The sequence below is a fragment of the Tasmannia lanceolata genome, unplaced genomic scaffold (genome assembly GCF_043159265.1).
Source record: "Tasmannia lanceolata isolate RefF3 unplaced genomic scaffold, GAP_Taslan_0.1 ptg000005l, whole genome shotgun sequence".
Classification (NCBI taxonomy): Eukaryota; Viridiplantae; Streptophyta; class Magnoliopsida; order Canellales; family Winteraceae; genus Tasmannia; species Tasmannia lanceolata.
The window spans coordinates 21484338-21512293 of record NW_027518682.1 but is presented as its reverse complement, the minus strand read 5'-3'; the positions used below and the strand labels follow the sequence as shown (position 1 = coordinate 21512293).

The 27956-nt window shown below is 37.6% G+C and overlaps 1 protein-coding gene across 3 annotated transcripts; it reads right to left on the bottom strand.

The window, feature by feature from the left end:
- Position 1: 1 nt before the first annotated feature.
- Positions 2 to 23954, bottom strand: LOC143877948 (uncharacterized). Of its 3 annotated transcripts, none has more exons than XM_077380282.1 (13): positions 23439 to 23954; positions 20864 to 21016; positions 20540 to 20752; positions 20303 to 20392; positions 17069 to 17185; positions 14569 to 14838; positions 13647 to 13803; positions 12284 to 12361; positions 8039 to 8139; positions 6178 to 6348; positions 3140 to 3214; positions 2076 to 2183; positions 2 to 517 (listed from the first exon to the last, which is right to left on the bottom strand). In XM_077380282.1, the coding sequence occupies exons 1-13, from the start codon at positions 23823 to 23825 to the stop codon at positions 176 to 178; spliced, it is 2262 nt and encodes a 753-aa protein (XP_077236397.1). In that variant the 5' UTR covers positions 23826 to 23954; the 3' UTR covers positions 2 to 175. The 3 variants fall into 3 exon arrangements, with proteins under 3 accessions (XP_077236397.1, XP_077236400.1, XP_077236398.1); XM_077380285.1 differs by having other exon boundaries at positions 20864 to 21003; positions 23439 to 23576; XM_077380283.1 differs by lacking the exon at positions 6178 to 6348.
- Positions 23955 to 27956: the final 4002 nt, after the last annotated feature.

Below are 27956 nucleotides of genomic sequence, written 5' to 3'. Positions count from 1 at the left end.
CTAAAATGTAATTTCCTAGAATGTAATTTCTCATATGTGGAGCAGACGAGACTTCTTTTATCCAGGAATAAACATATTGGGTCTAAGATATTACACACTTTAACAAAGAAAAACCTTTTGTTAGTTTGGAAAGGAAAAAGAACTAAAGGAAGGAAGTTTGATAACTGAGGCCCGTTCAATTAGAATCAGGACAGCATAGTGCAACACAACAACTGAGACAGCCAAAACATGAAAGAGCGGTGCAGAGTTGGGTAAGGGCTATCACACATTGACTGTTCAACTTGGAGCACATTTTGACACAGCATAGACAGCAACAGCAATCGGCCATCCTGCTACAACACTGTAGTGCTTTTGCGATGGCAATTTCAGATTCAAGCAAATCGCTTTCTCCGAATCCAGTGGGAAGATTTTCCATGGTTGCAGTTACATTGCCGAAACCAACATTCAAGCCACGAAGTAGTATCCTTACTCTCTGCTCTTTGGAGCCTGCATTCTTCTGTGAGTCAATCCTCTTTACCTGTTCCATGGTTAAGGATTTGGCACCATGTAAGTAAGGTTCTCACTGAAAGTTAAAGGGACCCATGTTCAAAAACAGATTGATCCAGAATTTGGGTGAGTTACTTGGTTTCTTCAGAGCCCTATCTGGTGTGCAAACTTGCAATATGTTAACAAAGAACCTACTTGTCAAAAGAAAATGACTTAAAGATTATGTATACAAACGAGCAAATCGAAGAAAAAGTGACGTAATTTGCCTGATTAAGGTTAAAGATCAGATAACATGAGGCTAAGGCCCTGTTCGTTTGAGATACACAGGGCCTAAGGAGAACATGAACATAGAGGTGATGGTTTGAAATTCATGAAAGTAGCTACTATTGTGTCTTGTGACGCATAGGAATACCGTGAAAATATGCTGTATGCGCATAGGCCCCATGTAATGGGGGTACTACATGCCCTTGATGCTTGTCCTACGGCCCCAAAAGAGTCGTCCTTGTAGTAGCATTTTGGTGAGAATTGTCCAATGGGATCCCCCTTGTAGCTGTTTTTTTTTTCTAGGGCGCCAATATTGGATCCACATCACCATTTATAACAGCACTAAAAATATATGAAGGAATAATAAATGCACTTTGATGACATGGATCCAATGAGCATGCCTTTGCAGCTGATTTTGCAAGGTCACCCTTCAGTTTAGCAATCTCAATTCAATTTAGCAATATGAAGGGGCCAAGTGTTGAAGGATTATATGAACTCCCTTGATCAGGGAAAGTTATAGGACCATAGGAACGATAAGTAATAACTGAGATACCCGACGTTGATAACCCTTGAATTGCAGCAGTGAGGCCCATGGTTTGTGCCAACCAAGGTTTGAAGGTCATTTCTGAACTGTATCGGGCAATATAGGACCTCCTCCGATATTGATATATCAGGAATATTCCACAACTACTAATCTGACCAAATTTAGAGAGGATCCCATACCTAATCCTCGTTGTATCAGATATCGAGGAAAATGCAAAATCAAGCTCTATGTCTGGAAGGGTTTATGTTACCGGTAAACGGTTAATCTTTTATATGTCACCCATAAGTACCAGGTGCCTCCACTGGTAAAAAACAAAATCGGTTCTCTTTTCATCCATGGTTTATGTAAATTCCAGATTTTAAGGCCATGTTTGGCGGTCATGAAAAATTATTCCATGAAATATTCATGGGCCCAACTGTGTGAGAAGGGCTGAGAAGAAAGGAGAGGGAGAGAATTGTGTGGTAGGGAGTGGAGATAGCATTAAAAAATCCCTAAAATTAGTTAAAAGAAAATACCTATTTAGATTTTTTTTATTTTTTATTTTTTACTGATTTTTAGGAGCTTTTCATTGTCCCTCACTCCCCCATCTGTCTCTCCATCTCGTGACCATCTCTCACAACTGGCCCTACCAATATTCCATGGAATATTTTTTTTTAAACGGGCTAAAATGCATGATTAACAATCATGAATTCAAGGTTTTAGCAACTGGGAAGTTAAAGAGTTCAAGTTGTGTCATATAAATGATGAAAGAAATTAATGTATACTTAGGAAAGATAAATACCTCTTTTAGGCCAGTTGATTCCAGGGCGTGCTTTTCCTTGTCACTCTGAATTAAAACCATACAAGTATATTCTGACGGGACACCAGATTGCATGCTTAATTTTGTGACCTGCACAATGTAAAAGAAACATATTAGCAACTGCATTTATTCCATGTCATTGGGGTCTGATTAAGTCCATTTCATTTAATCTCAGTGCATCACCAGCACAAGAAGGTATGGATCAAATGTGACCCCAAATTCATCAAAATGGATATCACTGATTTAATCAACATTGTCAGGAACTCCTATACAGTTTTCAAATGTTAAAGAGAAGCTGGAAGAACATGTTGAGGAATAAAACCATCGTGCTGGCTACATGGATAAAAGCAAAGAGCATGTTGGTCTTGTCCCAACTGAGGTTACATTGACTCAGCTATGATACTCTGATATGTGTAATATCTTATATTTCATTATTTGTGGCTCATGTGGTGACATGGCTATGGGGTCCTCTAAAATGTGTGAAACAAATATAGTGTAAAACATAGCAAAAGAGAAGGGCTTACAGCAACCGCTTGGACACGGGTAATTTGTTTGGGAAAGTTGGTGTGATTTCATCATGTTTCTAAAATAACAGCAGCCAGGTCTAGTCTTTTATGATTTCAATCAGGGTTGTGTTCTTGAATCAAAAGCATTTGGTCACTAGTAGAAAAACAAAAAGCATATTGCTCAATTTCAATGTCAATGTTTTGTACACTTCAAAAATAAGATGGCATGAAATAGGAATACCTTTTCTTAAAAGTAATCCCTTCAGGACATTTCATCAAATTTGTGAGAACCATTGATCAAATAATTTCCTAAAAGAATAACCACTTCTTGGACGAAAATAATAATATTGGAGAGCTCCGGAAACAGTGCAAGAACGCTAAATATGCTGGACAGATGAAAGGAACAGAACGGGTAATTTTATGGCTGATTTTTTAGATGTGAATATACTGCAAAAGATTAATTATCATGGCACTTTATAGCTATGATCATATCAAGTAAAATATGTAATCAAATCATTAAGATAAATAAGACGAACCAACCTTCTCCTCAAGTTGTTTGCTTTCAGAAAACCATGCTTGAGCTGTGAACATATCTATTTGTCGCTTTGCAAACATCTGTTCATTAAGCCAACAATTAAAAAGAGAGAAAGTATAAATCATACTCAGAAACATTATGCATTTATTAATCAGAATGTTACTTAACCATTTAAAAAAATCAGAATGTAGCTGAATATCTAATTTATGATTGATGTAAATCACCAGAAAGCAAGAAAGGATATAATATTTGAAATAACGCCAACGTGAGGAGGTAATATCAATATTAAGCACCCAGGTACAAAAATCAGGCATATGAGATATTTGGAAGATTAATAGAAAAATAATTCTTGGTTCGGATGGCATATACAGCATATCACTATGTTTGCATCCTAGCAAATCTTGATGCAAACCTCTTTCAGGTTCAATCTTGTGTGGTTACCTACGATGGTGATATCATTCTTTTTACCTTTTTGATAAATAAGATGGGATATATCCGTAACTTCCATGATGGAAAATTGAGAAATTTTATACGAAGAAGGAAGCCACTATGTTGGTCAGTAGGAAGTGAAAATTTTACAGCTCATCTCTCTAATCCGTCCTCTTCACCACAGTTGCACAACTGCGCATCAGAAGCTTGTTGGTGACATTTATGTTACCAGCTCATCTTAAATCGATCTCGTCCTTCACCAACTTCTTCAGCATAATACACATTTATGTTAATAATCCCCTTTGCAGAGGATATAATCCTTGCATGTACATATTTTTGGTTCTCAATGACTCCGCAGTACCATGTTCCCCATAATGTTCATAGTCTGCTAATTAAAATTTGGAACCAGTCAACTAGGTCTCTGGTCGGGTTTTTAGTGCTGAACCCAAAGAACAATTATCTAAAATCGATCTCGTCCTTCGCCAACTTCTTCAGCATAATACACATTTATGTTTCTAATTCGTTTTGCAGAGGATATAATCCTTGCCTGTAGATATATTTGGTTCCCAATGATTTTGCGGTAACATGTTATGCATAATGTTTCATAGTCTGCTAATTAATTTAAATTTGCGAAATTTGGGACCAGTCAACTAGGTCTAGTCAGGTTTTTAGCACTGAACCCAAAGAACAATTATCTGAAATTGATCTCATCCTTCAACAACTTCTTATAAAATGGTTGAATTGTTCATTGATTCAGCCAAGTTGAATATAGAAGGCCGGTTTTCTAGTCAAGTCTGAGCTTCTGGACATCAGTTTTTAGTTTATGTGTAGGCAGGCACAAGGTTTGCTAATCTCACTCCCAAGCATCAAATCAGTTTGTCACCTGTCCCTACCAACCCATGCATGGCATGAGTGTCATTATCAGGGCCATTAATATGGATGGTAATAACCAGAACGTGCGAGGTCACCAGACACAGACTGGAGTGTCGAATAGAAGAAGAAACAAAAAAAGTATATTTGCTGTTCCAACTTTTTTTTGACTGGTATATTTGCTGTTCCAACTAACAAAAGAATATAGTACTCCGAAATTTCTATGCTGGAAAGTTTCAATGTCAGGGAAGTTCTTTTTTAGTTTGACAAGATTAAGTTTGAAGGCTTCCCAAACAATCACGGAACAAGTATTATTTACCCTACCTTCCTAGCTTGAAGGATAACAAATCTGTTAATTTTCTTTCTCTTTCTTGGCCTTAACAACATTAAGAACCACCATCGGTGCAGCAACAAAGGCAGATATTGGAACCCTGATAAAATAACAAGTGGCAGCCTCGGCAGTAAAAACCTTGTCTTCTTCACAATCTGACAGTACAGAAGGGCTATTGGGCTCAGAGAAGGAAGAGATATGAGGGCCTTACGGAGAATTTACTTAGAAATCGATCATATGGTCCAACCACAGCAACCGAATTGATTCTTTTGGGCCACACATGTACACCTATGGTTTCTAGTTTTAGGTGTGTGGTAAGATTGAAGAAGGAAGAAAACAACTGAAATACCACAAAAGAAAACCCAATTTTTTATCTCGGGGACTGGAAAGTAGTAGAGGCTCACAAACTCTCAGGTCAAAATGCACAAAAGGAAGACGATTAGGGACTGTCTCTTCTTGCAACTTTTAATTAAGCTTATGTGTGTGTGCTCGTGTGCATGTTTTATGTGTGTGATCGCAGATTAGAATTTATCCCGTAGTTACCAGAAGCTTTCAAGTTAGGGTGGGAAGCTCACTTCAGAAGCTAAATTCTTCTCACTTCCCAAATTTAGGGGAAGCCCGTTTCCCATATGATTCCTCTTAGTTAAGAGTACGATTCTATTTAGGTGATTTTTTCCCTAAGCGTGTGTTTTCCACTTTTGCTAATGCTGAAAGAATACATTTAAAACTTAAAGAACCCATCATAAGTTTCAAATAGAAATTATGTGGATCATTTTCCAAAACATTAACTCTACACAAATAACACATGGAAAAATATGAAGCCCCGAAACTAGTAATAATAATCATTTGGTAAATGATAAATGCGCCCCTTTTCATTACTTGGGACACCCAGCTAGAGTGTATCTATGACTGCAAAGGGGCTGATGTACTTCACATTTGAAGGAATGAAGTGACCTGATTGCCACGTACAATGCAGCTGGGTGTCCCAAGTGATGAAAAGGGACGCATTTATCATTTCCCGTGAAGTCACCTTTACCGCTTGTAACCTAACCTGCATTAGCCCTTCATCCCTAATTTACTATAATCATATCTATTTCTATACACTTCTTGGTCGTTTCCAATAAAGGCTTATTACATGCTTCATGCCACCCTCCAATGATGCTTCCCACACGTTTCCTATTTACTTTCCTTGGAAGTTTTCACTTCCCGCATTTTCAGACCCATCGCTTCTTGTATCGCTTCTCGCATAACACCACCCCCACCCACTCATACCCGCACACAAAGAAAGAGAACTTGTGTCTCAAGTCTTGAATATAAAGATAAAGGACTTAAAGATGAAGCAATGTGTTGTATTGGGGATATAAGGCTGAAACTTATCACAAAAAACCCCAAGTTTGAAAGTCAGCACCTTACTTTGTCAAGAGGGATGTCCTTTGCTTTTTGCACTTGCAAATCAATTACAGAATTTGTCATGTCCGCCAAGACACCTTTGGCTGTGAGAGAATCTGGAAAGTTTCCTCGATATCTTCCTGATAATATCAAAGGGCACCCTGATAAAAGATCTGGAATAGGGAAAGGGTAGACCTAAGAAGTGAAACACGGACAGAACTTTGTAAGTCATATTGTTCATAATATGAACCCAAAACAAGGGAGAATGCTTGAAGGATGCATATAATTTAAAAGATGTCCTTAAAGAATAAAACCTAAACCTGAACATAAAAGAACCTTGAAGAACGCTATACTTAAAGATTGAGTAGACACATAAAAGTTAAAACAATAGCTCAATACTTCAACTTATAATTACCATTCAAAAAAAAAACTTCAACTTATAATAATTCACACAGAAAAAGACCCTATGCATGATAGAAACATGTGCTCATTTGAAAGTTCTAATACTTGAAGAACTAAAACTCCATAGTTCTAATGTCTAGTCAAAATGATATCTTGACTAGAAGCCTAAAATTACATTACAAAGTATTAAGGAACTGAATGAAATAAACTAAGCATAACACTCCTAAGCTCAAGTAAAACTTTTTTTTTTGAATGGTCAAGTAAAACTGTTTATACAGTAGACTCAATCCAAGTGCAAAAAAATTTCATTTGAATCATCTGAACTGCAGATTGACAAGCACACACATAAGTGATCTGAGCCTGTGATAGAAATCTCAAGTGCCCTCACATGCAATGATACATTTGTTAGGGCATTGAGTAAGTAATGCCTCAACTAACCAAAACGATAACAAGCTAAATTTATGTATGTTGAAATCCATGACTTTTCTATATCCCTTAAAAAACTTCACCATGACAAAATTTTGTGACATTGCTTAAGGAATGAGAAATTATACATAAGTTTAGAACAGCACTTAAAGACCATTTTTTGGAACGATAAACACTTGCAAACTTTTTGCCTCTTACTAGCCAAGAATACCTACAGACTAGAAGCTAACTGCCATTCCAGCGCAAGAGGCCAAGCATTCTGCCATGCGTCCCAGCATGGAAGCCCCTTTTGCCTTTGTTACTTTAGTAGATCTTTAGAAAAAGTCGCTACTTCAATGCTGCCTTGACTACAACTACATTACGCAAGCCCCACCAATACCCAACTACATTACGCAAGCCCCACCAATACCCATCTCATTAGTCAATGGGGGCAATTGAATAATAGGGACTTGCTTCGATTTGAAAGCAGAGCTTGAAGGTTCCGTTTTGAAGCCGAGTGGTGTCAGCCCCTCCCAATACTTAGTTCCATGGTTTCATCTACGGAGCCTAAAGCTTCAACCATGGCATGGAAACAAGCGGAAGTTGGCCCTGCCTCCGATTTCTTCAGTGGCCAAGTTGAAGCGTTTAATGGTTCTTCGGTCTTAGCACCCTTATTTTTCAAGATTGAGCTTTTTCAATTGAAGCTAATCCTATGAACCCTTCCCTTTTCAAGAAAAAGTGAACTAACACTATAAAGCACAAGCATGGAAGAATCTGAATGAAATAAACTAAGACAAGCACCGCTGAGTCAAAACAAGACTAAAGACACAATTAGCACAAAGACATGAATAGGTCAACAACTTAGCTAGAGTATATGCACTTCCTACCATTTTTTTTTTGAATCACTCCTACGATTATTTATAATTATTGCAACTTTAAAATTATCATCTCAATGACCACAGATAATAACGAAAGAAAATGAATGGAGCAGCTCTGAGATGGTTCAGATTCCTGAAGCAACACAAATGGATACTTCTAAGAAACTTCAAGAGGAAGAACTAGTTGGGAAGAAGCATACCTCAATACCATCGAGATGATCAAAAATATCAATGGTTATATTTGTAAGTATGGCAGATGAAGCTGCTGCAAAAAATCTTTGCATTCGAACATTAATTGAATCTGCAAAAAAACAAAGATGTAGGATCAATATTTCGATTTTCAAAATACTATCCCCTAATGTTTAAAGATACATTTAATGTTCTGTATTAACACTATAAACACAAATTTTTATACGTTTAGTTTATTTACATCAATTTGATCCGTGCTCCCAAGCATCCTATCAATACATACATGTGGAGTCTGCCTTGATTCATCTGAACCTTCAACCTGGTGTCCCCACCTTGGATTGACTACAGCTCAAAATTAGTTGGCTCTTGATTAGACACCAAATAAATTTAACCGCCCATTTGTTGGCTCTTGATCAGACACTGATTAAAACTTTTGAGCCATGAGCCATCCAAATGTCCCACCAAGTGTATGATTTAAACTGGGTCACTCACATATGGAAGGCTGCTCAACAGAAGCATCGCTATCTCCATAGAGCACTAAACACATTCATCCATGGGGAATTTTTAAATTGGCCTGGTTGGCAATGGATTCATTCTTAAATTCCTAGATCTATCCCTAGTTGATAATTATGCAAATATCAATTGCTTGATCTGCCTTAGGATTTGCACACCATAACCTTAATTGACTGATTGAATGAATAAAGCAATGGAGTTAGGCATGTCAACTCCCTTGGTGAATGGTAGGTCACTAAATTTCTTGATACTTATGATCTATACTGAATCACTTATCATTAAAAAAAAAATTTTAAAAATACTGAATCACTTCTATTAGCTAGGTTTTCAGCTCAAGCCCCAAAGATTCTGAAGGCAGAGAACCAAACAACAATTGCATAACCATGGCTAACCACACTAATACACTGGTTGCATGTCAATCCCCACAAAGTGCACTTTTCCTCAGGTCAATCTCAATGACCAATTCCAAATAGCAAATTAGTGAACACAACAATCTAGCCTCAATATAGGAAGACTTGATGAAAGGACAATGTCATCTTCATTTGAAAATAAGATATAATAAGTCATCCTACTGCCTATTTGTATCCAGTAGCTTTCATGATACATCTTTTTATCTTATATGCTCCGTCTGGTTGCACACAACTTCCCTCAGAAAGTAGGTGGAAAGCGGTAAAATTTCCATTGCAGGATGGAATTTTGTGTCAGGTTGCCACTTCAAAGAAATCACTTTCTCATGTCTCTCCCTTGTCAGCCCCCACATGGAGAGGAATTCCAACCACTACACTCAAAAAGGCTTTGACGATTGTCCTCCGCCCTAGGGTTTGGTACTCTCTTTTTGGCATCCCTAACTTCAACCATCAATGGTCAGAATGTGTCCACCAAACACTAATAAAACATTCTCAGAACTCTAAAATTCTGCATTACAAATCCAAGCTCCACTGTAAACCACTGCAGTGCATCACCATACTGCTGAAAAACAATAACACAAAAGAAAAGAAAAAAAGCCCAAAAAGGAGCATGTATTCAAGAGCTCTAATCCAAAATTTCTGTCTGGACTTTCCACAAGAAAACTCAAGTTTGGAAGTTTTTTTTTCCGACAATGATAGACAAAACTGTTTGGGACAAAGGCTTAGTTGAGTTGAGTTGAGTATAAACAAAAACTGTAGATCTAAATATGATATGCATTAAAAGGATGGAAAATAGTGAGATTTTAAATCATCCTAATGGCTCTGTGAGGAAGGCTCTGGATGATGAATTTGTGATGGGTAATAACTCTTTGAGCCTTTTTTCATAGGACAGAATTACATGAGTTGATGTGAATATTGGAGATTCAATGGTTGCCCATGTGATTATTCATTTGGCATTTGGTTACATCAAGATGCTGATTTTTATTTTTATTTTTTTTTGAACAGTAAAAAATTCAATAAAAAGACCGAGATGGTCCAAAATCAGAAAGAATTACAAAGAGTGAGAAACACGAGCTATATACAACCAAGAGAGGCGGCCACAATAAGTCAAGGAGGAGGAAGAAAGTCATTTTGCTCAAGAGACTCCAAACGAACCCCACTCCTAGCTAACGTGTCCGCCACTCCATTTGCCGATCTCCTAACATGGCGATAGGAGATAGAATTATCTCATTAAAAAAATCCACAAAACGTCAAGGAAAAATATAAGAGCCAGCCAACGAATAACATTGAGGGAATTGCCTTCCACCATCACAAGACTTAGATCTTCCCCCACTAAAAATTTGATACTTTGATGGACCGCCCGAACTTCCGCCTCATCAAGATGCTGATTATTGACCAAGCATTTATTGTTAGGAGAGACTGAATCAGAAGTCCGACAAAGAATCCTTGGGGCCGTAGTATGGTTCACACAGCGGGTGCCCAGGATGGTTCTCTATCAGCCTTAGCACATGCCAATGAGAGTGTTCGTGATGTAGGCAGCGATGGAGACATCAAAAAATGGTAAGTGTAGGATCTTAGGAAATTAATTGTGATGCATAATCTGTCATAGCTGAGAGTTATGCATATGCTTGTCCTATATAAAAAAACACAGAGATCTCGGCTCCCAACACCTGTGATTCTAAGACATAGATGTGGTGTTATTTTGATGCATGTTGCAGTTTTGTTGGTACATTAGAGCTGTTAAGCTCCACCTCCCGCCCAAGGGCTCGACCCCTCATGCCGCCCAAGAACACGACTATTTTTAAATAAAGAAAAAGCTTATCAAAAGGAAAAGAGAGATAAATTCTACGATCAAAGAGTCTTTGTAGTCTGAAACTAAAGAACCCTTGTAAAATTAACTTCTAAAAGGGCTCTCACAGAAACCTTCATGGACTAAGAAACCTAAGAACTAAAAAGAGACATACCCAAATTAGGAGAACCAATATCCATAGAGTTCATTTAAGGTTGGAAAACCTTAAAAGTTTTCCTAGTCAAAGTTAACAAGTATAATAGACTTAGATATCTACAGTTGTACACCTCTTTGTGAATTCAAATACACAAGCTACAAAATAAAGAAGGGGGGATAGGGTGGTTTTTTTTCGAAATGGAGGGATAGGGTGGTTTGAAAGCCAGTCTTTAGATGAAACTTATTTGAGAGAGAATTATTCTCAGTGGCAAGGTTTCTAGAGATGTTGGAAGGGTATTACATCAAGCAGCAGCCTGGGGTAGACAGGAGAATTTAGATCTGGGATTCTACTGGGGTATTTTCTCATAAATATTTATATGGATTATATATGAAATTTGGCATGCACTTAAACCAAAGTGCTCAATGCCCTAGATCATGCCATGTCTAGCCCACACACTTAACATTATTTGTCTTCAACAACAACACAGACTGGATCATGATCATGTCCACACAGCTCAGCCAACATCCTTAACACTACAACAAAACTCATCTGGGTCCTATAAAGTATAAACCAAGGCCAAAGTGGTAAGTGCTCCAACAAAGTTTTCACCATTTCCACTATGCAACTATGGTACAGGGATCTAAGTCAACCTTGACGCAGTACAATCAAAGAAAAAAATGGTGAGACATCAATAACCCAAATATTGACAACTTGAAGCCTGTAGAGACACAAACTCCAACACTCCTACCTTAAAACACCTCATGGGATTAGAAGATAGCACTCTTCAGTTTGATTATTTAACATTTTAGAGTTCAATCTTTTCAGAATTTCAATCTATATGCACATAGGTGACACACATGTGGATATAGATACATATAGACATGCCCGTATAAAGAGATTAAGAGAGTGTTTGACATGAATCAAGATATTTTCAGCTACCACAAACTATGGCTCTTCTCATTTCTTTCACCAGCCATTTTTCTTCTCAATTACTGCCATTTGGTTTGATGATGTTGCAAGTCCTGAGCATGGTTTTAAATTTCGACCGAAATCCGAAATTTCGGATTTCGGTGGAGACCGACACCGAAATCACCCAAAACCGAAACGGTCATTTATTTCGGCAGAAATTTTGGTTTTTCCGAAATTTTCCCCAAAAAATCTGTTTTTTTTTTAATATTAATTTAATATTTCACCGAAATTTCGGCTGAAATTTAATATTGAATAAAATATTAACTTCGGGTTTTGTACCAGATTTCGACCGAAATTTCAAATTTTCAAGGTCCGAAACCGAAATTTTAAACCTTGGTCCTGAGCCACTAAAGTTGGAGAAAAGTACTCACAAATAAGCTAGTTTACAAAAAAAGACAGAGAAAAAAAAATATTCACTCACCTGCATCATATGCAGCATCATATTGTCCCCTACCAATTAATGCCAGCATTCGCAAGAAGTAATGATTACAATATGAACCTGGAAATTGTTTTATCTGTAAGTTTGACGGAAAAAAAAGCTTCTTTTGCTTTTGCACTTGCCAAAAAAAATACAAGACTGAAATCTATTTTAAAAAGTATTTTGACATGAAATGATATATTTCATTGAGTTGTATCCACAATTTTCTAGCAATAATTAAATGTGCAAATATTGATCGTCACAGACCATAGAGAATTACAGAAGTGGATGAATGGAGTCAGAGTCATCCTTTAGCATTGTTACGGATCATTGACAAGTACAGAAGTGGATGAATGGATCCAGAATCATCCTTGTAGCATTGTTACGGACCATTGAGAATTACAGAAACGAAGAAATTAAGCTACAGGCCCTTTTCCAGATTTGTGAAATAATTGTCTATTTTTAGGTGTACAAACTGAGTCAACTAATTAGTTTTGCTAGCATTTGTTAGATGATTGTCTCACACGTGATTGTGCTTTTATTTGTATGAGTGGATAGACTAGTGTGTGGCACACCTAATGTGTTAGAGACAGCAAAATGGCCCAGGTTTGCTGGTGCAATAATTAACTAGTTTTTCGGCTTTGATGCTCGGGCCTAACCAGTTTGAATTTTTGTAAGTATACTCTGTTAAAAGAAATAAACTTTGAGATATCTTCATGGTTTCAGAGCTACAGGTCGGATGTGATGCATGTAGAACTAGCAAAACTATGGGTTGTAGATGTTTTGGGTCTCCATATATGTATTTCTAGATTTTTGTAAGAAAGTAGATTCTCTGTTTCAGTTTTGTTCTCTTGGTCGACCCTCCTCTCAGTCGACTCCATTTTTGTACCTTTCATTATTAATAATGTCATCTTTACCATTCAAAAAAAATGTATTCCAAAATTGTGCATATCTGAATTTAGCAAATACGGATGATAATCAGACACAGAACCAAGACTTCCAATCTTCATGCTGTCCTTACAATTCATTTAGTGTGGGCACATGAAACCCGCATATGATCCACAACCAACCAAATCATTTGACATTCCATATGTAAGTCATAGCCCAAGCAAGGCGTTGATATTACCCACATAACAGGTTGATAGCATACAAGAACAAATTTCAATAGAGCTGATAGATGAAGAATTAAAATTAAACTAAAAGAACATCCATAAATTCAAAGCTGCACCCAATAATATTTACATAGCGGCAGACTGTTGAATTTTGTGGAAGATGGGCCAACGAATCAAAGAGAACCAGAATTAAAGGAGTTCCCTAACAATTTGGTTAAATGAAAATTTGATACTAACACCACAAGAATCATTACCTATGCCAAACGTGGAAATGCGAGGAGACATGTGTCCTCTACTTGCCATATAAGTTTTCATAGTGTTGCAAATGTTATGTTCGTCTTCAACAGCTCCATCGGTGATGAGAAAAATTTGGGAAAACGGATCATGAATTTCAGATAACATCTCCATTGCCTAACAGAAACCACAAACAAAACAACAACCGCAGACATTAAAATGTAGGCCAACGTTTCATACAATGTGAGGAATGAACTCAAAATCGTCCCTAAAAATAAGTAACAAAAGATCTTCACCCACATCAAAGTTAACACAAGGAATTAAGATGTTAGTGATTCATTGGCCGTTTGAGGGAAAGGAGTTTAGAGGCATCTAAATACAAGGTTTGAACTGCAAATAAAACCCCTCAAACTAGAAGGTTCCATTAGGCTTAACTTTGACTTTACTTCACTGGCCTATCTGAGACAGCTGGTAATGGTAGGTTTTTATAGAGTACACATAAGTAAAGCTAGCATTTTGGGGTATAGGAGATTACAAGGATTCAAATGATGCCAGAAGCTCGAGATTAATAAAAGTTGTTTAACAAGCAACAATAAAATGTTTTTTTAATAATAATAACTTGGCTTGCCCTTAAAGTTTTTTAACAACAACTTGGCTTGGCCATTGGAAATTTTTTTTGATATAAGATGACTATCTTAAGTACGGGCTTTAAAATAATGCAGGTCTGTTGGGGTCGGGAAAAATAGTCAACTAAGCAAGGAGAGGGAATGTAACTTTCTGCAATGCTGCATGGAAAGCTCACCAGGTTTTTGAGAGTCCTTGCGAAAGGAGTGTCCTAATCATCATTGTGTACTGGGCAATCTCAGTATAAAAAGAAAAAGGTGGTGAATAACTTCTTTACAAATGCAAATTAATCAAAAACTAATGGAGACCAGGGTTTACCTTATCTAGGGGCTGTAGAATATTTGTGTCACCCCCTGCAACAAAATTTCCACTTATCCATTGAGTGGCATTTTCAACTGTTTCTTTGTTTGCTAACTCCAAAGATGATGAGAATAAGCGAGTCTCTTCATTGAAAGCTATAATGCTAAAAGAATCTGATGGAGTGAACTTGGAGAGAGCTGCTCCTAGTGCCTCTTTTGCATTCTCAAGTGGCTTTCCACGCATGCTTCCACTTATATCAACAAGAAAAATTACTTGTTTTCTGAAAACCTATCGCAATCATTAGACCGATATAATTTGTATCTATAAATAAAATTCAGATGAATAATATGCTAACAGTAGAATAACATTATACAAGGACAAAAAACTACAGAAGATTTGTTACTACGATAATCATATTACCATTATGTTTAATGGTCTATAGACTCTATAACAATGTTCAAAAACTTGAAATCAACCTATAGATGGTTTCCAAATCCCAACATTAACTTCACCCACCGTCAATGGAAACAAATTCTCACAATAAAAAATCCAGCCTCTACAATAATCCCAACCTTGACCATCTCTGTCGAGGTTTTTCGTTCACTTGTTGGCTTCTGCTCATTCAATAAATCCACTACCATTCAAAAAAAAAAGATTTTTTTCCAAATATGTTTATAAATAAATGTTCAAGAAAACTCACCCGGCAACATAGAAGTTGGCTGGGTTGATCGACTAGACCAATTTTTTTATGAAATCAGAATATGGATTTCTATGTTCAGAGCTGAGCCAAACTGAGTCAAGATTGACAAGTTCCAAATCGACCAACAAATTCTTAAGTTTTAAAGCATAGTTGTTAAAATGCAACTCAGTCAAAGGAAACATCCCCTCTTGTGTAACAAGAAGATTGCACCGGCAACAAGAGTTGGAAAGAATGGATTTCCAAGTAAAAATCCCAAATGTGCTTCTTTTTATACACATGTAACATTTATAGAAGCATGGATAAGCATGTGTTTCAGTTTTCATGCCAAATGAATATCTGAGTATGTTCAACATGTTTAATTTGTAACACAGAGTCACAGACATTGTTATTAATAGTTTAATGTTGAATAACATGTGGGAAAGACCCAAATGTGTAAAGAAAATCAGATATCTACATAGTTATCCAACTAAAATTTTAGATAACAGTTCGACTTAGGCTCCCACGCCTCAAGTGTCACATGCAAAGATGCATACGTTCAACATGCTTCATTTATATCTCAGAAATTGCTATTCGTAGTTGAATGCATGAATAAGATGTAGAAAAAACCTGAATAAGTATACAAAATCAGGTATCTACATGGTTAGCCAACTAAAAGTTTAAACAACATTGGTCTTTGACTCTTGCTTCTCAGCTGTCAGATACAAAGATGGAACAATAAGAAACATCTCCCGAAATCTATAATTTCTAATAAAAATCGGCTATATTGAAATCAATGTGCCTCTTTTGTAAGATCATCCACATCATCATTCTGATCCATATCATCTCACTCCTCAACATACACTAGAAATTGAGGCAAAAACATAGGATCAGGACCTCTAGGCAGCCCAGTGTTTTATACTACAGAGACTAGAGAATAAACGGTAAATAAAACAGAGCAACATATTGCGAGTTTGCATAGCAATGTAGTGAAAGATACAAAGTATGTATTGCATATGGAAGGAAACTTCACACGGTGGTAACGACCTATCCCATTAATCATGCAGGAATACAAACACTAACATGGACAGCCTGTAGCAATATGAATATCCACAAACCATGATGCGTAAATCCAACGGCACAAATAGCCCCCAAGAATTTCAAGTGCATGGCTGTTGCATTCTGACCACATGTTCATCCCACATAAAATCCCTTTGGAAAGCACATTTGAAATTTTCCAACTAACGGACAAATCTTACTATTACTCAACATTTGAAAGTTTATTTTTCTGCATTTGAAAGAAAATTTCAACGGTGATGGCATTAGATATCTACGCATCACAAATATCGCCTTAACAAGGAACTCCATTTTCCAAAAACTTACTACATCCATCGCCCTCATGCATGCTATGCATGTTGGGCATATATTGACAAATTGCTACAGAAAAAAGAACCCTAATTTTCTTTCATTTGATGCATTTTCTTCTATATCAATTGCTTTTACAAACTAAAACTCATATAAATAATAATTTTTCACCATCATTACATATCTGCACATACACACCAGTGTCAGGTTTTTTAGGATAAATGTATCTGACACCTCATGTCTGTATCCAACATCTACATGTTTTTTTTTTATGGGTAACATCTACTTGTTGACAAAGTTACAGAGCATGAAATGCTCTACATGGTTGAACCACTGTGATAAAATAACAAACTCTACATGGTTGAACCACTTGGAAAAATCCATCACAAGTCAATACAGACAATTAGATAATCTGGAATAATGGGGAAAAAATGAATGTAGAAAATAGATTAAGGCAATGAAACAATATGAACTCACCATTCTATTCAGCATGTTTCCGGGAAATAGATAGAGGTAGAACATTTCTCGTTGATCATCGTCGTGTATGGATGGAGATTGCAAGAGCATGCCACCAAATATGTCATTTGAAGTGACCTGTGAGTATGAACATGGAATATAAGTTGGATTTATGTGCAAATACAATGTGAAAATGCTCTGTGAAATCAACTCCATATATCTGGTATAAGTAGAGTATCAGATACTAATTTTGAAGTACACTCTCCTTTGGATCTCATTTGTTTTGGAACCACATTCAATGAAAATTCAATGTACAAGATATAAAGAGACATAACCCCTTCTCTTGGCGCATACAGGTTTCTACACTGCCCAAAATTTATAGGCTGCTAAGAGAAACTTGAAGATAAAGCTTATATAAAATTGAGGTCAATGAGGTGCTTTTCAGTTGAGCTTGTAGCTCAACTCGTCAATGCTTGGTTCCTCGACCTTCTGATCCAGGCTTACCCACCAGAGAAAAATAAAATTACTATCCAAGCCCGTAAAGTCACTGGAGTCCTGGTTTTTTAGGAAGGACCAGGGTGAATTTTGTACAGTGCGACCCTTAATGGAAAATTAAGGGCCGTCCCTTAATGGAAAATGTTCTCCAGAATATCAGCGTCATTTTGTTTCCTAAGCTGATGGTGAGCAGAATGAAATGTTTTGGAGAAAAGGCTTACTAGTCACTCCCATGTTGGCTAATACAGAGGTGGCCAGATTTGTTTAACAATAGCTGTTGAGAGAAGACATTTATTTATTTATTTGAATTATCCAATCAGTTCATGTAAGAGTTAAGTTATTATCATTCCCAAACAAATGGTAATATAGATCTGTTACTACCCCCAGGATATCTCTATTTTCAAAACACTTTTTGGAACAAATCTCTGATTGTAACACTTCCCCCATTAGATATTCAAACTTGATGTCCCCGAAGTGAAAAGTCTACCTGCCGATCTATTCCAATATGTAACCCTTTTTATCTCTTAATGTAGTTATTTTTCTGTTTCAATAAAGAAAATGGGAAAAGTCTATGATCTGGCTGACCTATTAGCTGGTTAGAGTAAAGCATTGAAAATCCTTTTGTCATTGGTTCGAATCCAATTCTAAGCAGGTGAAGTATCCAAAGGAAATGCAGCCGGGAGCGAGCCGGATTCGGAAATTCAAGTGAAAGAGGAAGTTGAAAAGTGGTTGGAGGCTCATTTGAAAAAAGTGGTTTCTCACTTGGATTGGTTCTTGCTTCCCTGCGCCAAAAAAAGGATGAGCAAGTCAAGCAGTGGCTCCGCTGAGTGGCAAGCTGGCGGAGAAGTGCCGTACAACCAAATGTTTGTAAATTTTGAATAACGCTTAAAAATCCTAACTTCTCATTCTGTTTTTTGAAAGTTGACAGAATATATTGATAATCATACGAAGATTACATGAGAAAGGGACCAGGAGTCCCTCATAAACCATCATATAAGGTCCTAGGAGATAAATTCAGAACCCTGTACAAGGTCCAGGGTTTTCCCCTTTACATTCCTTTGTACATCTACACCACAAGATACTAATAATTCAAAAACTATAATCTTCCTAGAAGATCATTCCTACAATTACCACTGTTAAAACAACACAACATCTTTGCGATCTTCAAACGAAGATCTTGAGAATAACTCTTCACAAATTAAAGCTAGCTTTTTATGCGACCTTCCACGAAGATCTTGAAACAACCTACAGAGCTGAAACGAGACTCAGAAATCCACCAATAATCTAAAAATCCCCTTCAGAAGATCTTCAGTTTCTCCTGTTTAACAAAACTTCATAGTTTTCCAACACTCCCATAACTAGATAATTTCCAAAAAGAAGCTAATCGTGTCTATGCTAATCAGAAAGACACCTCCAAACCTAAGAGCACTTCCTTAACTCACATAGAAGATAATCAATCCCGAGTTGCAGCTCGATCTTCAGTTTCTCCTGTTTAACAAAACTTCATAGTTTTCCAACACTCCCAGAACTAGATAATTTCCAAAAAGAAGCTAATCGTGTCTATGCTAATCAGAAAGACACCTCCAAACCTAAGAGCACTTCCTTAACTCACATAGAAGATAATCAATCCCGGGTTGCAGCTCCTTTTCTTTATGGAAGAACACGATATCAAACTCCGGTATAGGGACTTCTTCCATCGGGTCCGAATTGCTGGCAATCAGTTTCTCTAACTTCCAAATGCAAAGCAGTCGGTTAGCCTCCCAACTGAAATGACGCTCCCTTTTCTCGTCCTCCAGACTGTTCTTGAAGAAGCGAAGTTTGTAAACCGGCAAGCAGATATCCTTAATGTTACGGTGCCTATGAGGGGGAAGAGCTCCTCCACGTTCTGTAGAAAGTCCTCTTTGAACTGATTCCATTGTCTTTTAAGGGTACTTTTGACAATCTCTCTTGGAGTGGGGGCTTCAAAGGAAGCTTTTGTTTCATCATACCTTACGTGTTGGACCTCAGTTAAAATCTCAATCCAAGGGGAGCAGTCCACTGGTTCCAACCTTCTACGTTTGAATGTTCGAACTTCCGTGGAGAAAATGCTGCTGGACTCTATTTTTAGACTTTACAAAAATGATGTCCTCTTTTAACTTCTCATTCTTGTTGATTGTAAGACAGTGCCTCTCTCTAAATTTTTTATTTTTTTTTTTAAAAAGAGCGGCCCAGTGAAAGAGGCCGCCGCCATTGCGGGGTCTGGGGAGGGCTAGATGTACACAGCCTTACCCCTGCTTTGCAGATTTCCGTGACTTGAACCCATGACCACCAGGTCACAATGGAGCAACCTTACCGTTGCCTCTCTCTAAATTAATATCTCAAAAATGATTCTAAACAAGCAAACTTGGGTCATTCAGTACTAACATCCAACAGTGTTTCTCAAAAAGTTTAAATTGAATTAAAGTTCCTAACGAGTAAAGTCTACCAATAAGACAGGAGGCCATATATGATATCAGTTCATGGATTGACTTCATCTTGAACGCAAATACGTACCAAACCCAAGAACAATGAGTGATGGTGCAGATACCATTAGATGAAAAACTCAAAAGAAACATACTAAGGACTCTTGATTTCATACACTGACAATAGCCAGATGATTCCAAACTAAATAATACTGACACAGTACCATGACTAACAGGCAGGCCCATGACAAACATGCATTTGTATATAACGTGTCCATTTAAAGAAACGTGGCAAAGATAACTGCTGTTCATGTCTTACCACATAAGAAAAACAAAAGTCAGTAGTTGACCATGTCATAACTTTTTCTTCGTATATGAAACCTAATTTCCCCACTTTGCGTCTTATTTCCTGGAAAATCATGAAATAATGTCACTTGATCAAAACCAAACACTCCATCATATTAATTGATAGAATATATAATTCAAGAAATTAAGAAATTCAACAGAGTTTCAAAATAGAAGCAAAGAGCAATTAAATCAACAAGAAAAAATTAACCTTTAGAGGATGGCTAGTTGTCTTGCATATAACTTCCTTTGCAATACCAGTATTCACGTTCAACTGTATCTTTTCTGCTGTTGCATATCTCTTTCCAGATGGATTTACATATTCAGGAAAATTAAAAGGTACGCTGAGGGAGAACTGACCGTCAGTATACAATAATTTCTGAGACCAACTGACTTTAATGGAAAGAATGGAACCTCCATCAACCTTGAAAAAGAAAGAATGCAAGAAGGAGGCAGTTAGAGGTGGAAATACGAAATTAACCATAACCTCAAGATAGCCACCAACTTTATGGCCCAAAGATGCATAATCAATTACCTGGGGTATTGTTAAAGAGAACATCTGGGGTTTCAAGAAACCACCATGTTCATGTTTTGCCATTTTTTCCAGATCATGTGTTTCTTCCATTTGTATAAGTTGAGTAGAGTATGATCTTCCAGCAACATCAACCTCAACACCTAGAATTGAACCCTGTTAGCCAAGATCATATCTTTCTTGAGAACAATGAATGAGCAAATGCCATTAGATGGAGAGAAAAAAATAATTTAAATATAAGAGTAGTATGCTTTCTAATCACATCCACAGAAGAGCAATATTGAGAACAACTGCAGGGTTTCCAGTTATCATAGCAGAAATGATACGATGCATGACAGAAAGACAATCTTGTGTAAGTCTGCACAAACGTGTGTGGTCCTTCAAGCACAAATAGGAATCCTCTTAAAATTGGTGTTATTTTCCATATAAGGCTCAAAGTGAAAACCAGAAGTGGTTTTTTTTTAATGGTAGTGAAAAGTGAAAAGTGAGAACCAGAAGTTGAACTTCCTGAAGTAACACAAAAAGCGGAGTGAAATGATAGAAGTTATTGGAGCATCTGTGTGTGTGCGCGCGTGTGCGCATGTGTGTGATTGGGAAAAAAGGAAAAATGACGAACCACATGTTTAGGTATTTTCACTTTGAGATAGCAACCAATTCCATCACCTGAAAGATGGGAATGAACTACCATCAACCCTTTTTTTTTGTATATGCTAATTTAAGTCAGATTGCATGTTGACATCTTTTACCCCCTCACACCTTATCTAGTTGAACAGTAATAAGTTTCTAAAATTCCTATGATAAGGGTTCCAGTTCGCTTTTGTAGGTATGAACACCCTGCTCTTGCAAGCCCGCAACTGCAACATCTTATTGACCTCGCAATCCTCAAAGAAAGGACCCGTCTGCCATGGCAGTAGTTAACCAGGCACATTTTATCCCTTTAGAGCCTATTAGACCAAGGTTGCCAAGGCGGGAATCGAAAGCGGGATTCGATTCTGGATTCGAAAGCGGGAATCGAAGGCTCCCGGGATGGTGAGAAGCGGGAATCGTGGGTTTGCCAGAGAGTCGGCAGGGATTCGTCGGGGATTCGCCGGGGAATCGCTGAGAGTCGTGGGGAGTTGGAATTCGCTGGGGATTCGCTGGGAATCGCCTAGGAATCGGGATTCCTATAAAGTGGGAATCGGGGTTTTCATTAATTGGGAATCGGGGTTCCCAAAATTGGGAATCGGGATTCCCCAGAATCGGGGATTCGAATCGAATCACGGTTCGGATTCGCGAATCCCCAACTCTGGGTACGAATCCTGCTTCTCTGTATTAGAAAACCATTCATCTTCTTGTGATTACATACCCTTTAAACAGGTTCACATCTTTGGTTATTATTGACCTTTTTCTCTTACCGAAGTATAGAACCTCACTGGGAAGTTTTCTTTCTCTGAGCCCTCTTCATCCATTGGTACTGACAGTGAGAATAATAAGTTTTGGCTGGGCCACCAACCTCTCACGACCAAACCAAAAGCTTAATCTCTGGACTAAACATTTCGCTTTGAGGAGTCCGCTCCAAGCTCGCATCATCAAACCTTAGTCCCAAGAACAGTTGAGAAATCTCCTTCTCAGACTATCCACCTCAGTGAAGTATTAGGACATAGAAAACCTTCCCTCACTTAATGCCACTACTTCCAAACATTACAATTTTATGGTAATTCAATTAGTTGGACACTGCCTCTAGCTAATCAAATACCTTCGTAGGCTCTTCCACATCATTGATAACAAATTAATAGAATGAAGAGCTCTAACGATGACAAATTCAGAAGAGGTAGAGAAACACATGAAATTGCAAAATCCGAACTATTTTAGACGTTGACATCCAACATATTTCAAAACAGAACGATGAGATTTCCCGTCCAAGACAATTATGTACAGCTAAAAGTTTGTACTTATGTAACCTACTGAAAAGCTAGAAGTTTGATGAATGCATTATTATTTGATTATCTCATATTTGTTTTAGATTATAGTTAATTAATTTTAGAGTTATTAGTTTGTTAAATGAATATCATATTTATATTGTTACAATTATGACAGTAATCAGTAATTTTATATGTAAGTACGTGCCCTAGATTTTTAGATGTTGCCATGTCAGACAACTCGTATCCATGTCGAAACTCAACACATGAATCAGTATCTACAAATCATGATTGTATATACTTTGTATTTTAGCCATGTCCCCGTTTCTAAATTTTGGGGGTTTGACACTCGTGTCCATGTCCACAAATCATAGGATTTCTGAATTTACATTCAAGGAGATTCATGTAAAGAAGAAAATATTCAAATGAAGGGGAAAACATCATACCAATAAGTTCCATTCAGAACTAGATTTTACCAAGAGAAACAGCTAAATGATTAATCATCCATCACAACGTTTCTGCTAATAACAAATTCAACGAAGAACTCTAACAATATCAAAACAGATGAAATTGCAAAATTCGGACTATTTTAGGCATTGACATCCAAAATATTTCAAAATATTCAAATGAAAGGGAAAAAACATCAGATCAATAAGATCCATTCCAAAGCTAGATTTTACCTGCTCGCCCAAAGGTACCACAAGGCGGCAATCGCAACTCCGGCTTCCCATGACGCAATGAAGGCGCCAAGTGCCACGGATCGTAATAAATGCAGTGTCCAAATAGCAATCCGATTCCATTCCGATCTCATTCAAATGGAGCGGAATCAAGGCTGGAGGATCGCAGGGCCCATGGACATAAGGCTGATAGCTAGGAATATCAGGATTATCGACTATTCCTGGATCGGAAATCACGGCATAAAACATCGGAGCCGTCGGTTGGTGCGACGGTGAAGATTTCTCCATAGCGACCGGTGTTGGAACCGAGACATACCGATCCTTGCCATTGTAGATCCTTTTCGCGAGCTTCAGACCGGATTCGACCGATTTCTCAAAGTCGTCATCCATTCGTCAGATTTCCGGCAAACACGGACAGTCGGAAGTCGGCGAACGTTGCCGAAAAATTCGAGGATTGCAGAGAGAGAGGCAGAGAGAATCAGCACGGATCTTTAAATTGCAGAGAGACGTAGGCAATGGACCGTTTATTACTTTATCACTAATAAATCAGGGCATTTGCTAGGGTCCATCGCAAAAGGCATTTATGGGGAGGTCTGTTGCGTCAGAGAGCAGCCACATGGGTCACTTTCCAACAGATTTTGTCATTATTAATGATGTGGTTGCTCCATGACGCAGCAGGCCTTCCTAGAAATGCTTTTTTGCGATGGACCTTAGCAAAAAAGAAACTTGGTGCGCGTATAAAAAGCCGTTGATTGGGAGGCAAAGCCACGCGCTTCCTTTTCACACTACAGAAAAAACCCTAAAAACGTAAACGTCCTTTTCTCGTTTCCAACGGGACTTTTAATTTCAGGCCTTCAGCCCTCCTTCTTATCATATCTTAGATAAGACAAACAAAGGTGGGGAAATGGTGAAAAAGGTAGTGGCAATATCATTAAGCTGCCGGCCTTTTGTAATGCCAACACCAATCGTACACGTGGCACATTCGATATGCCTGCCAGCTAGTCAGCCAATATGTCTGTTGATAAAATATTGCTAACAATAGACGCAGTGAGAATCACAAGAAAATGGATTGCCAATCCAATAAACGGGCTGCAGAAGGGGATTTGCTAGCGTCCATTGCTGAAGGCATTTCGCAGAGCGCCTGTTGCATGAGGGCAACAGAAGCTCATCTTGTTCAGATATCCGAACCACTCATTTTCATGAAATGAAATGATCATAATCATTCAATCTGTTAAAGGTTCCCACTATAGATCTGATGGTGGTGATCTAAAAAGCATATGATTCTCAGAGCACGGCATGTTTAGGGGCCCTACAAATGAATGGTTATGATCTTCAAACCATCCTCAGGTCCATCTAAGGTTATTCCCAATCATCGAGTCAAAATTCTTGTAATAAAAAAGTGAGGCGAGAATCTAATTAAACATGGGTATGCTAAGATCGCAATTATGGTGATAATGAACGCATCCTTATCTTTTGCCAGTAATTTAACACCTTAATAAAAGGTGACAAGGATGGAGATCTCTAGGGCCCATTTTCGTGATATACTTTGATCAACCCTCTATTAAAAAAAAAAGAAAAAAGAAAAACGCTTCCAAGACGGAACGTAGTTTTGATTTTTGAACCAAAAAATAAAAGTGAAAGTATCTACTAATTTGGAAATTTTCGTTGTGTTGTGGCATTGGTTGGGGATTCTAGCTCTATTTGTTGTCTTCTTGGTCACTTGTTTTAATGGAGGATCCTTTTTTTTTCTCTAAGGACGAAACAGATTTTCATTTCATTAGAAAGTGAATTTTAAACTCAAGAATAGGCAAAATTAAGTAAGGAGATTGGAATTGAAAATCCCCCTGGGGAACATGGTCTTCTTGGATCACGTCCCGCAACATTTTCAATGGAGCAGAATCTCAAGCTCACCAAAAATGATGGAATGCTTCTTTCTGACCCATCGCTATTGTTGTCTCATATGTTTCACTATCGCACAACTGGATATTGTTTATTACTTCCAAAGTCTCAGCCAATTCATTTAGAAGCCATGCCAACCACATCTCGATGCTGCCCATTGAGTTATTCATTATCTCATATAAACACCCGAACTCCTTTTTCTCTGTTCTGGTCTTGGGGTCTGCCTAACCCCGATTACTAATTTATTTTTTTTTTAAAAAAAAAAACACCCGAACTCTCTTCAACTTATTGCGTTATGCAATTCAAATTAGGCTAGTTTGCACAGTCTTGATGCTCCCTTACAGGCTACTGAATTATGTTGGGTGCTTCCCCAATATCCTAGAAGTTCAAGAAGCAATCTACTGTTTCATGCTCATTTGTTGAAACGAATATTGAGCCATGGCTGGTACTTGTTGCCAGATCACACGATTACTCCATTTATTACAAGATCTTTGAATTCTTAACCCACGGCCAGTTATCTGTTTTTGTGACAATAAAGCAACCTTATACATAAGCAGCAGATCATGGTTTTTGGTTTTTTATGAATGAATAAAACACATTGAAATCGATGATTGGGAATAACCTTAGATGGACAACTCACATCGCCTCTACCCACCAACCCACTTATATAATTACAAACCCCCTCAACGCATCTCAATGTCATTATCTCATTCGCAAGTGGGGCATTCATTCACAATGTTCATACCCAGCTCGGAGGGGAGTATTAGAAAATCAACTCTTTTGGCAACACCTAGAGTTATTTGGAAATAAGCCATTTTGGAAAACTTTGGGGCAATGCATACCTAATATGTACAGCATGTCAAATCCCCTTAATCATGAATTTGTGGCGATGACGGTGGGAAATGGCGTAACCCTAATCCCTCTGCAAATGATGGTATTTCTATCCTAAAAATATCAACCATAGTTAGTTTCAATCTTTCCGTCAGGTTAAACTGACGGACCGTTGACGGAGGGGGTGTACTTGTCACATTTTGAAACCTCAGGAGGTGTACTTGTCATGTTTTGAAAGTCAATGTTAAAGTTGAATGTGTTAGAAACTAGAGGGGGTGTAAATGTAATTTTCCCTATAATTTTATACTAGAGACACCATTTGCATCTATATATTGAATACAATTGAATCAATGAAATAGACACGAGCGGTTTGTATTTTTTGTGATTTCAATGATACAGATCATTTATTTCCTATGTTATGAATGGGCCTTGGAGCAAAACTTACATCATTAGACGATTCTGACCTTTTAATTTGTGCCCATGAATAAAGGCCATTGCTTTTTTCACTGCCCATCTATCTGATGGTGACAAATTAGAGGGTTAGAACCGTCTGATGAGTGCGGATTTTGAGGAAAGGCCCATCTATAACAAGTTCGACAAGTACTTTCACAGGCTCATTTAAAAAATATATATAGAACGTATAAGAGCCCTCTCCTGTAATGGTTATAGTGCTCAACTCGACTCGACTCGACTCAACTCAACTCAACTCAACTGAGCCTTTGTCCCAAACCAGCTGGGTCAGCTGTAATGGTAATAGTGCTCCACTTTATAAAACATTTTTCTCGTGGTGATAGTAATCAAAGTGCTGTAAATAAAGAAAACGGCCAATCGCGTTGGAATTTTGTAACTGCCTTAGACAACCACCTCCACGGACTGCCAACTGCCATGGAAAAAAAATCAGCTTAGCAACCCTTTTCTGCTCGAACCTTTGATATTTGCAGCCCTTTTCTTTAAACCACATGCCCTTCAGCAAGCATGGCATTTTTTGTTATTTAAATTAAAAAGAGGGCCAATTATTTAAATTTGTCCTAAACGCCCAGTGATGAGGCATCGCAACTGGTCACACACCTCTCTTTACAAAAGCTGTTTGAAAGTTCCTTGATGGATTTGCGTTGTCCCACCATTTTCCCAAACTGGTTATGATTAACGGCCTGTCACCTCACTAAAATGCCCAAATTAGCCTTCATTTCATAGTTTACGACTTGGGCCTCTTTGGAGTTTGGAAACCTCTGAAAATAATTTACATTTAGTAGGCTATTGATATTTGCACTATGATGTTTTGATAATTGCAGTAACGGATCCTGTCCTTTATTATTTAAACAGCTTTCAAATGTTATTACTGTTTCAAAACAGCTCTCAAAGGCAATTAAAAAAAGAAAGGATGAACTGTGTTCGTGCAATTATTGAAACTTGGTAGTGCCAACATCAGTGCCTTAGTAAATTGGGTAAAATACGAATTAATTACATTTAGTGTCTTAAATTACGGTTGCCTGTTAGTTTCAACTCTTAGATCAGGAAATAAACATTTATAAGGTACGAGAAAGGGCACGTGCGAACAATATTTTTGCTAAATATATACTTTTATGGTGAAATTTTTATCATGTAGTCTGTAGAAATACAGCCCGAGCTTAAAATTTAATTAATAATTATAAGAAAGTGGCTATTATTGGTACTTCAATGCTTTGAAAATAAACAAATTCATCCTGTCTCTTATTATTTCAACAGCTGTCAAAAGGTTATTACAGTTCTCTAGAAAGGAAAAGACATGTCGAGTTTGTGCAATCACCAAAC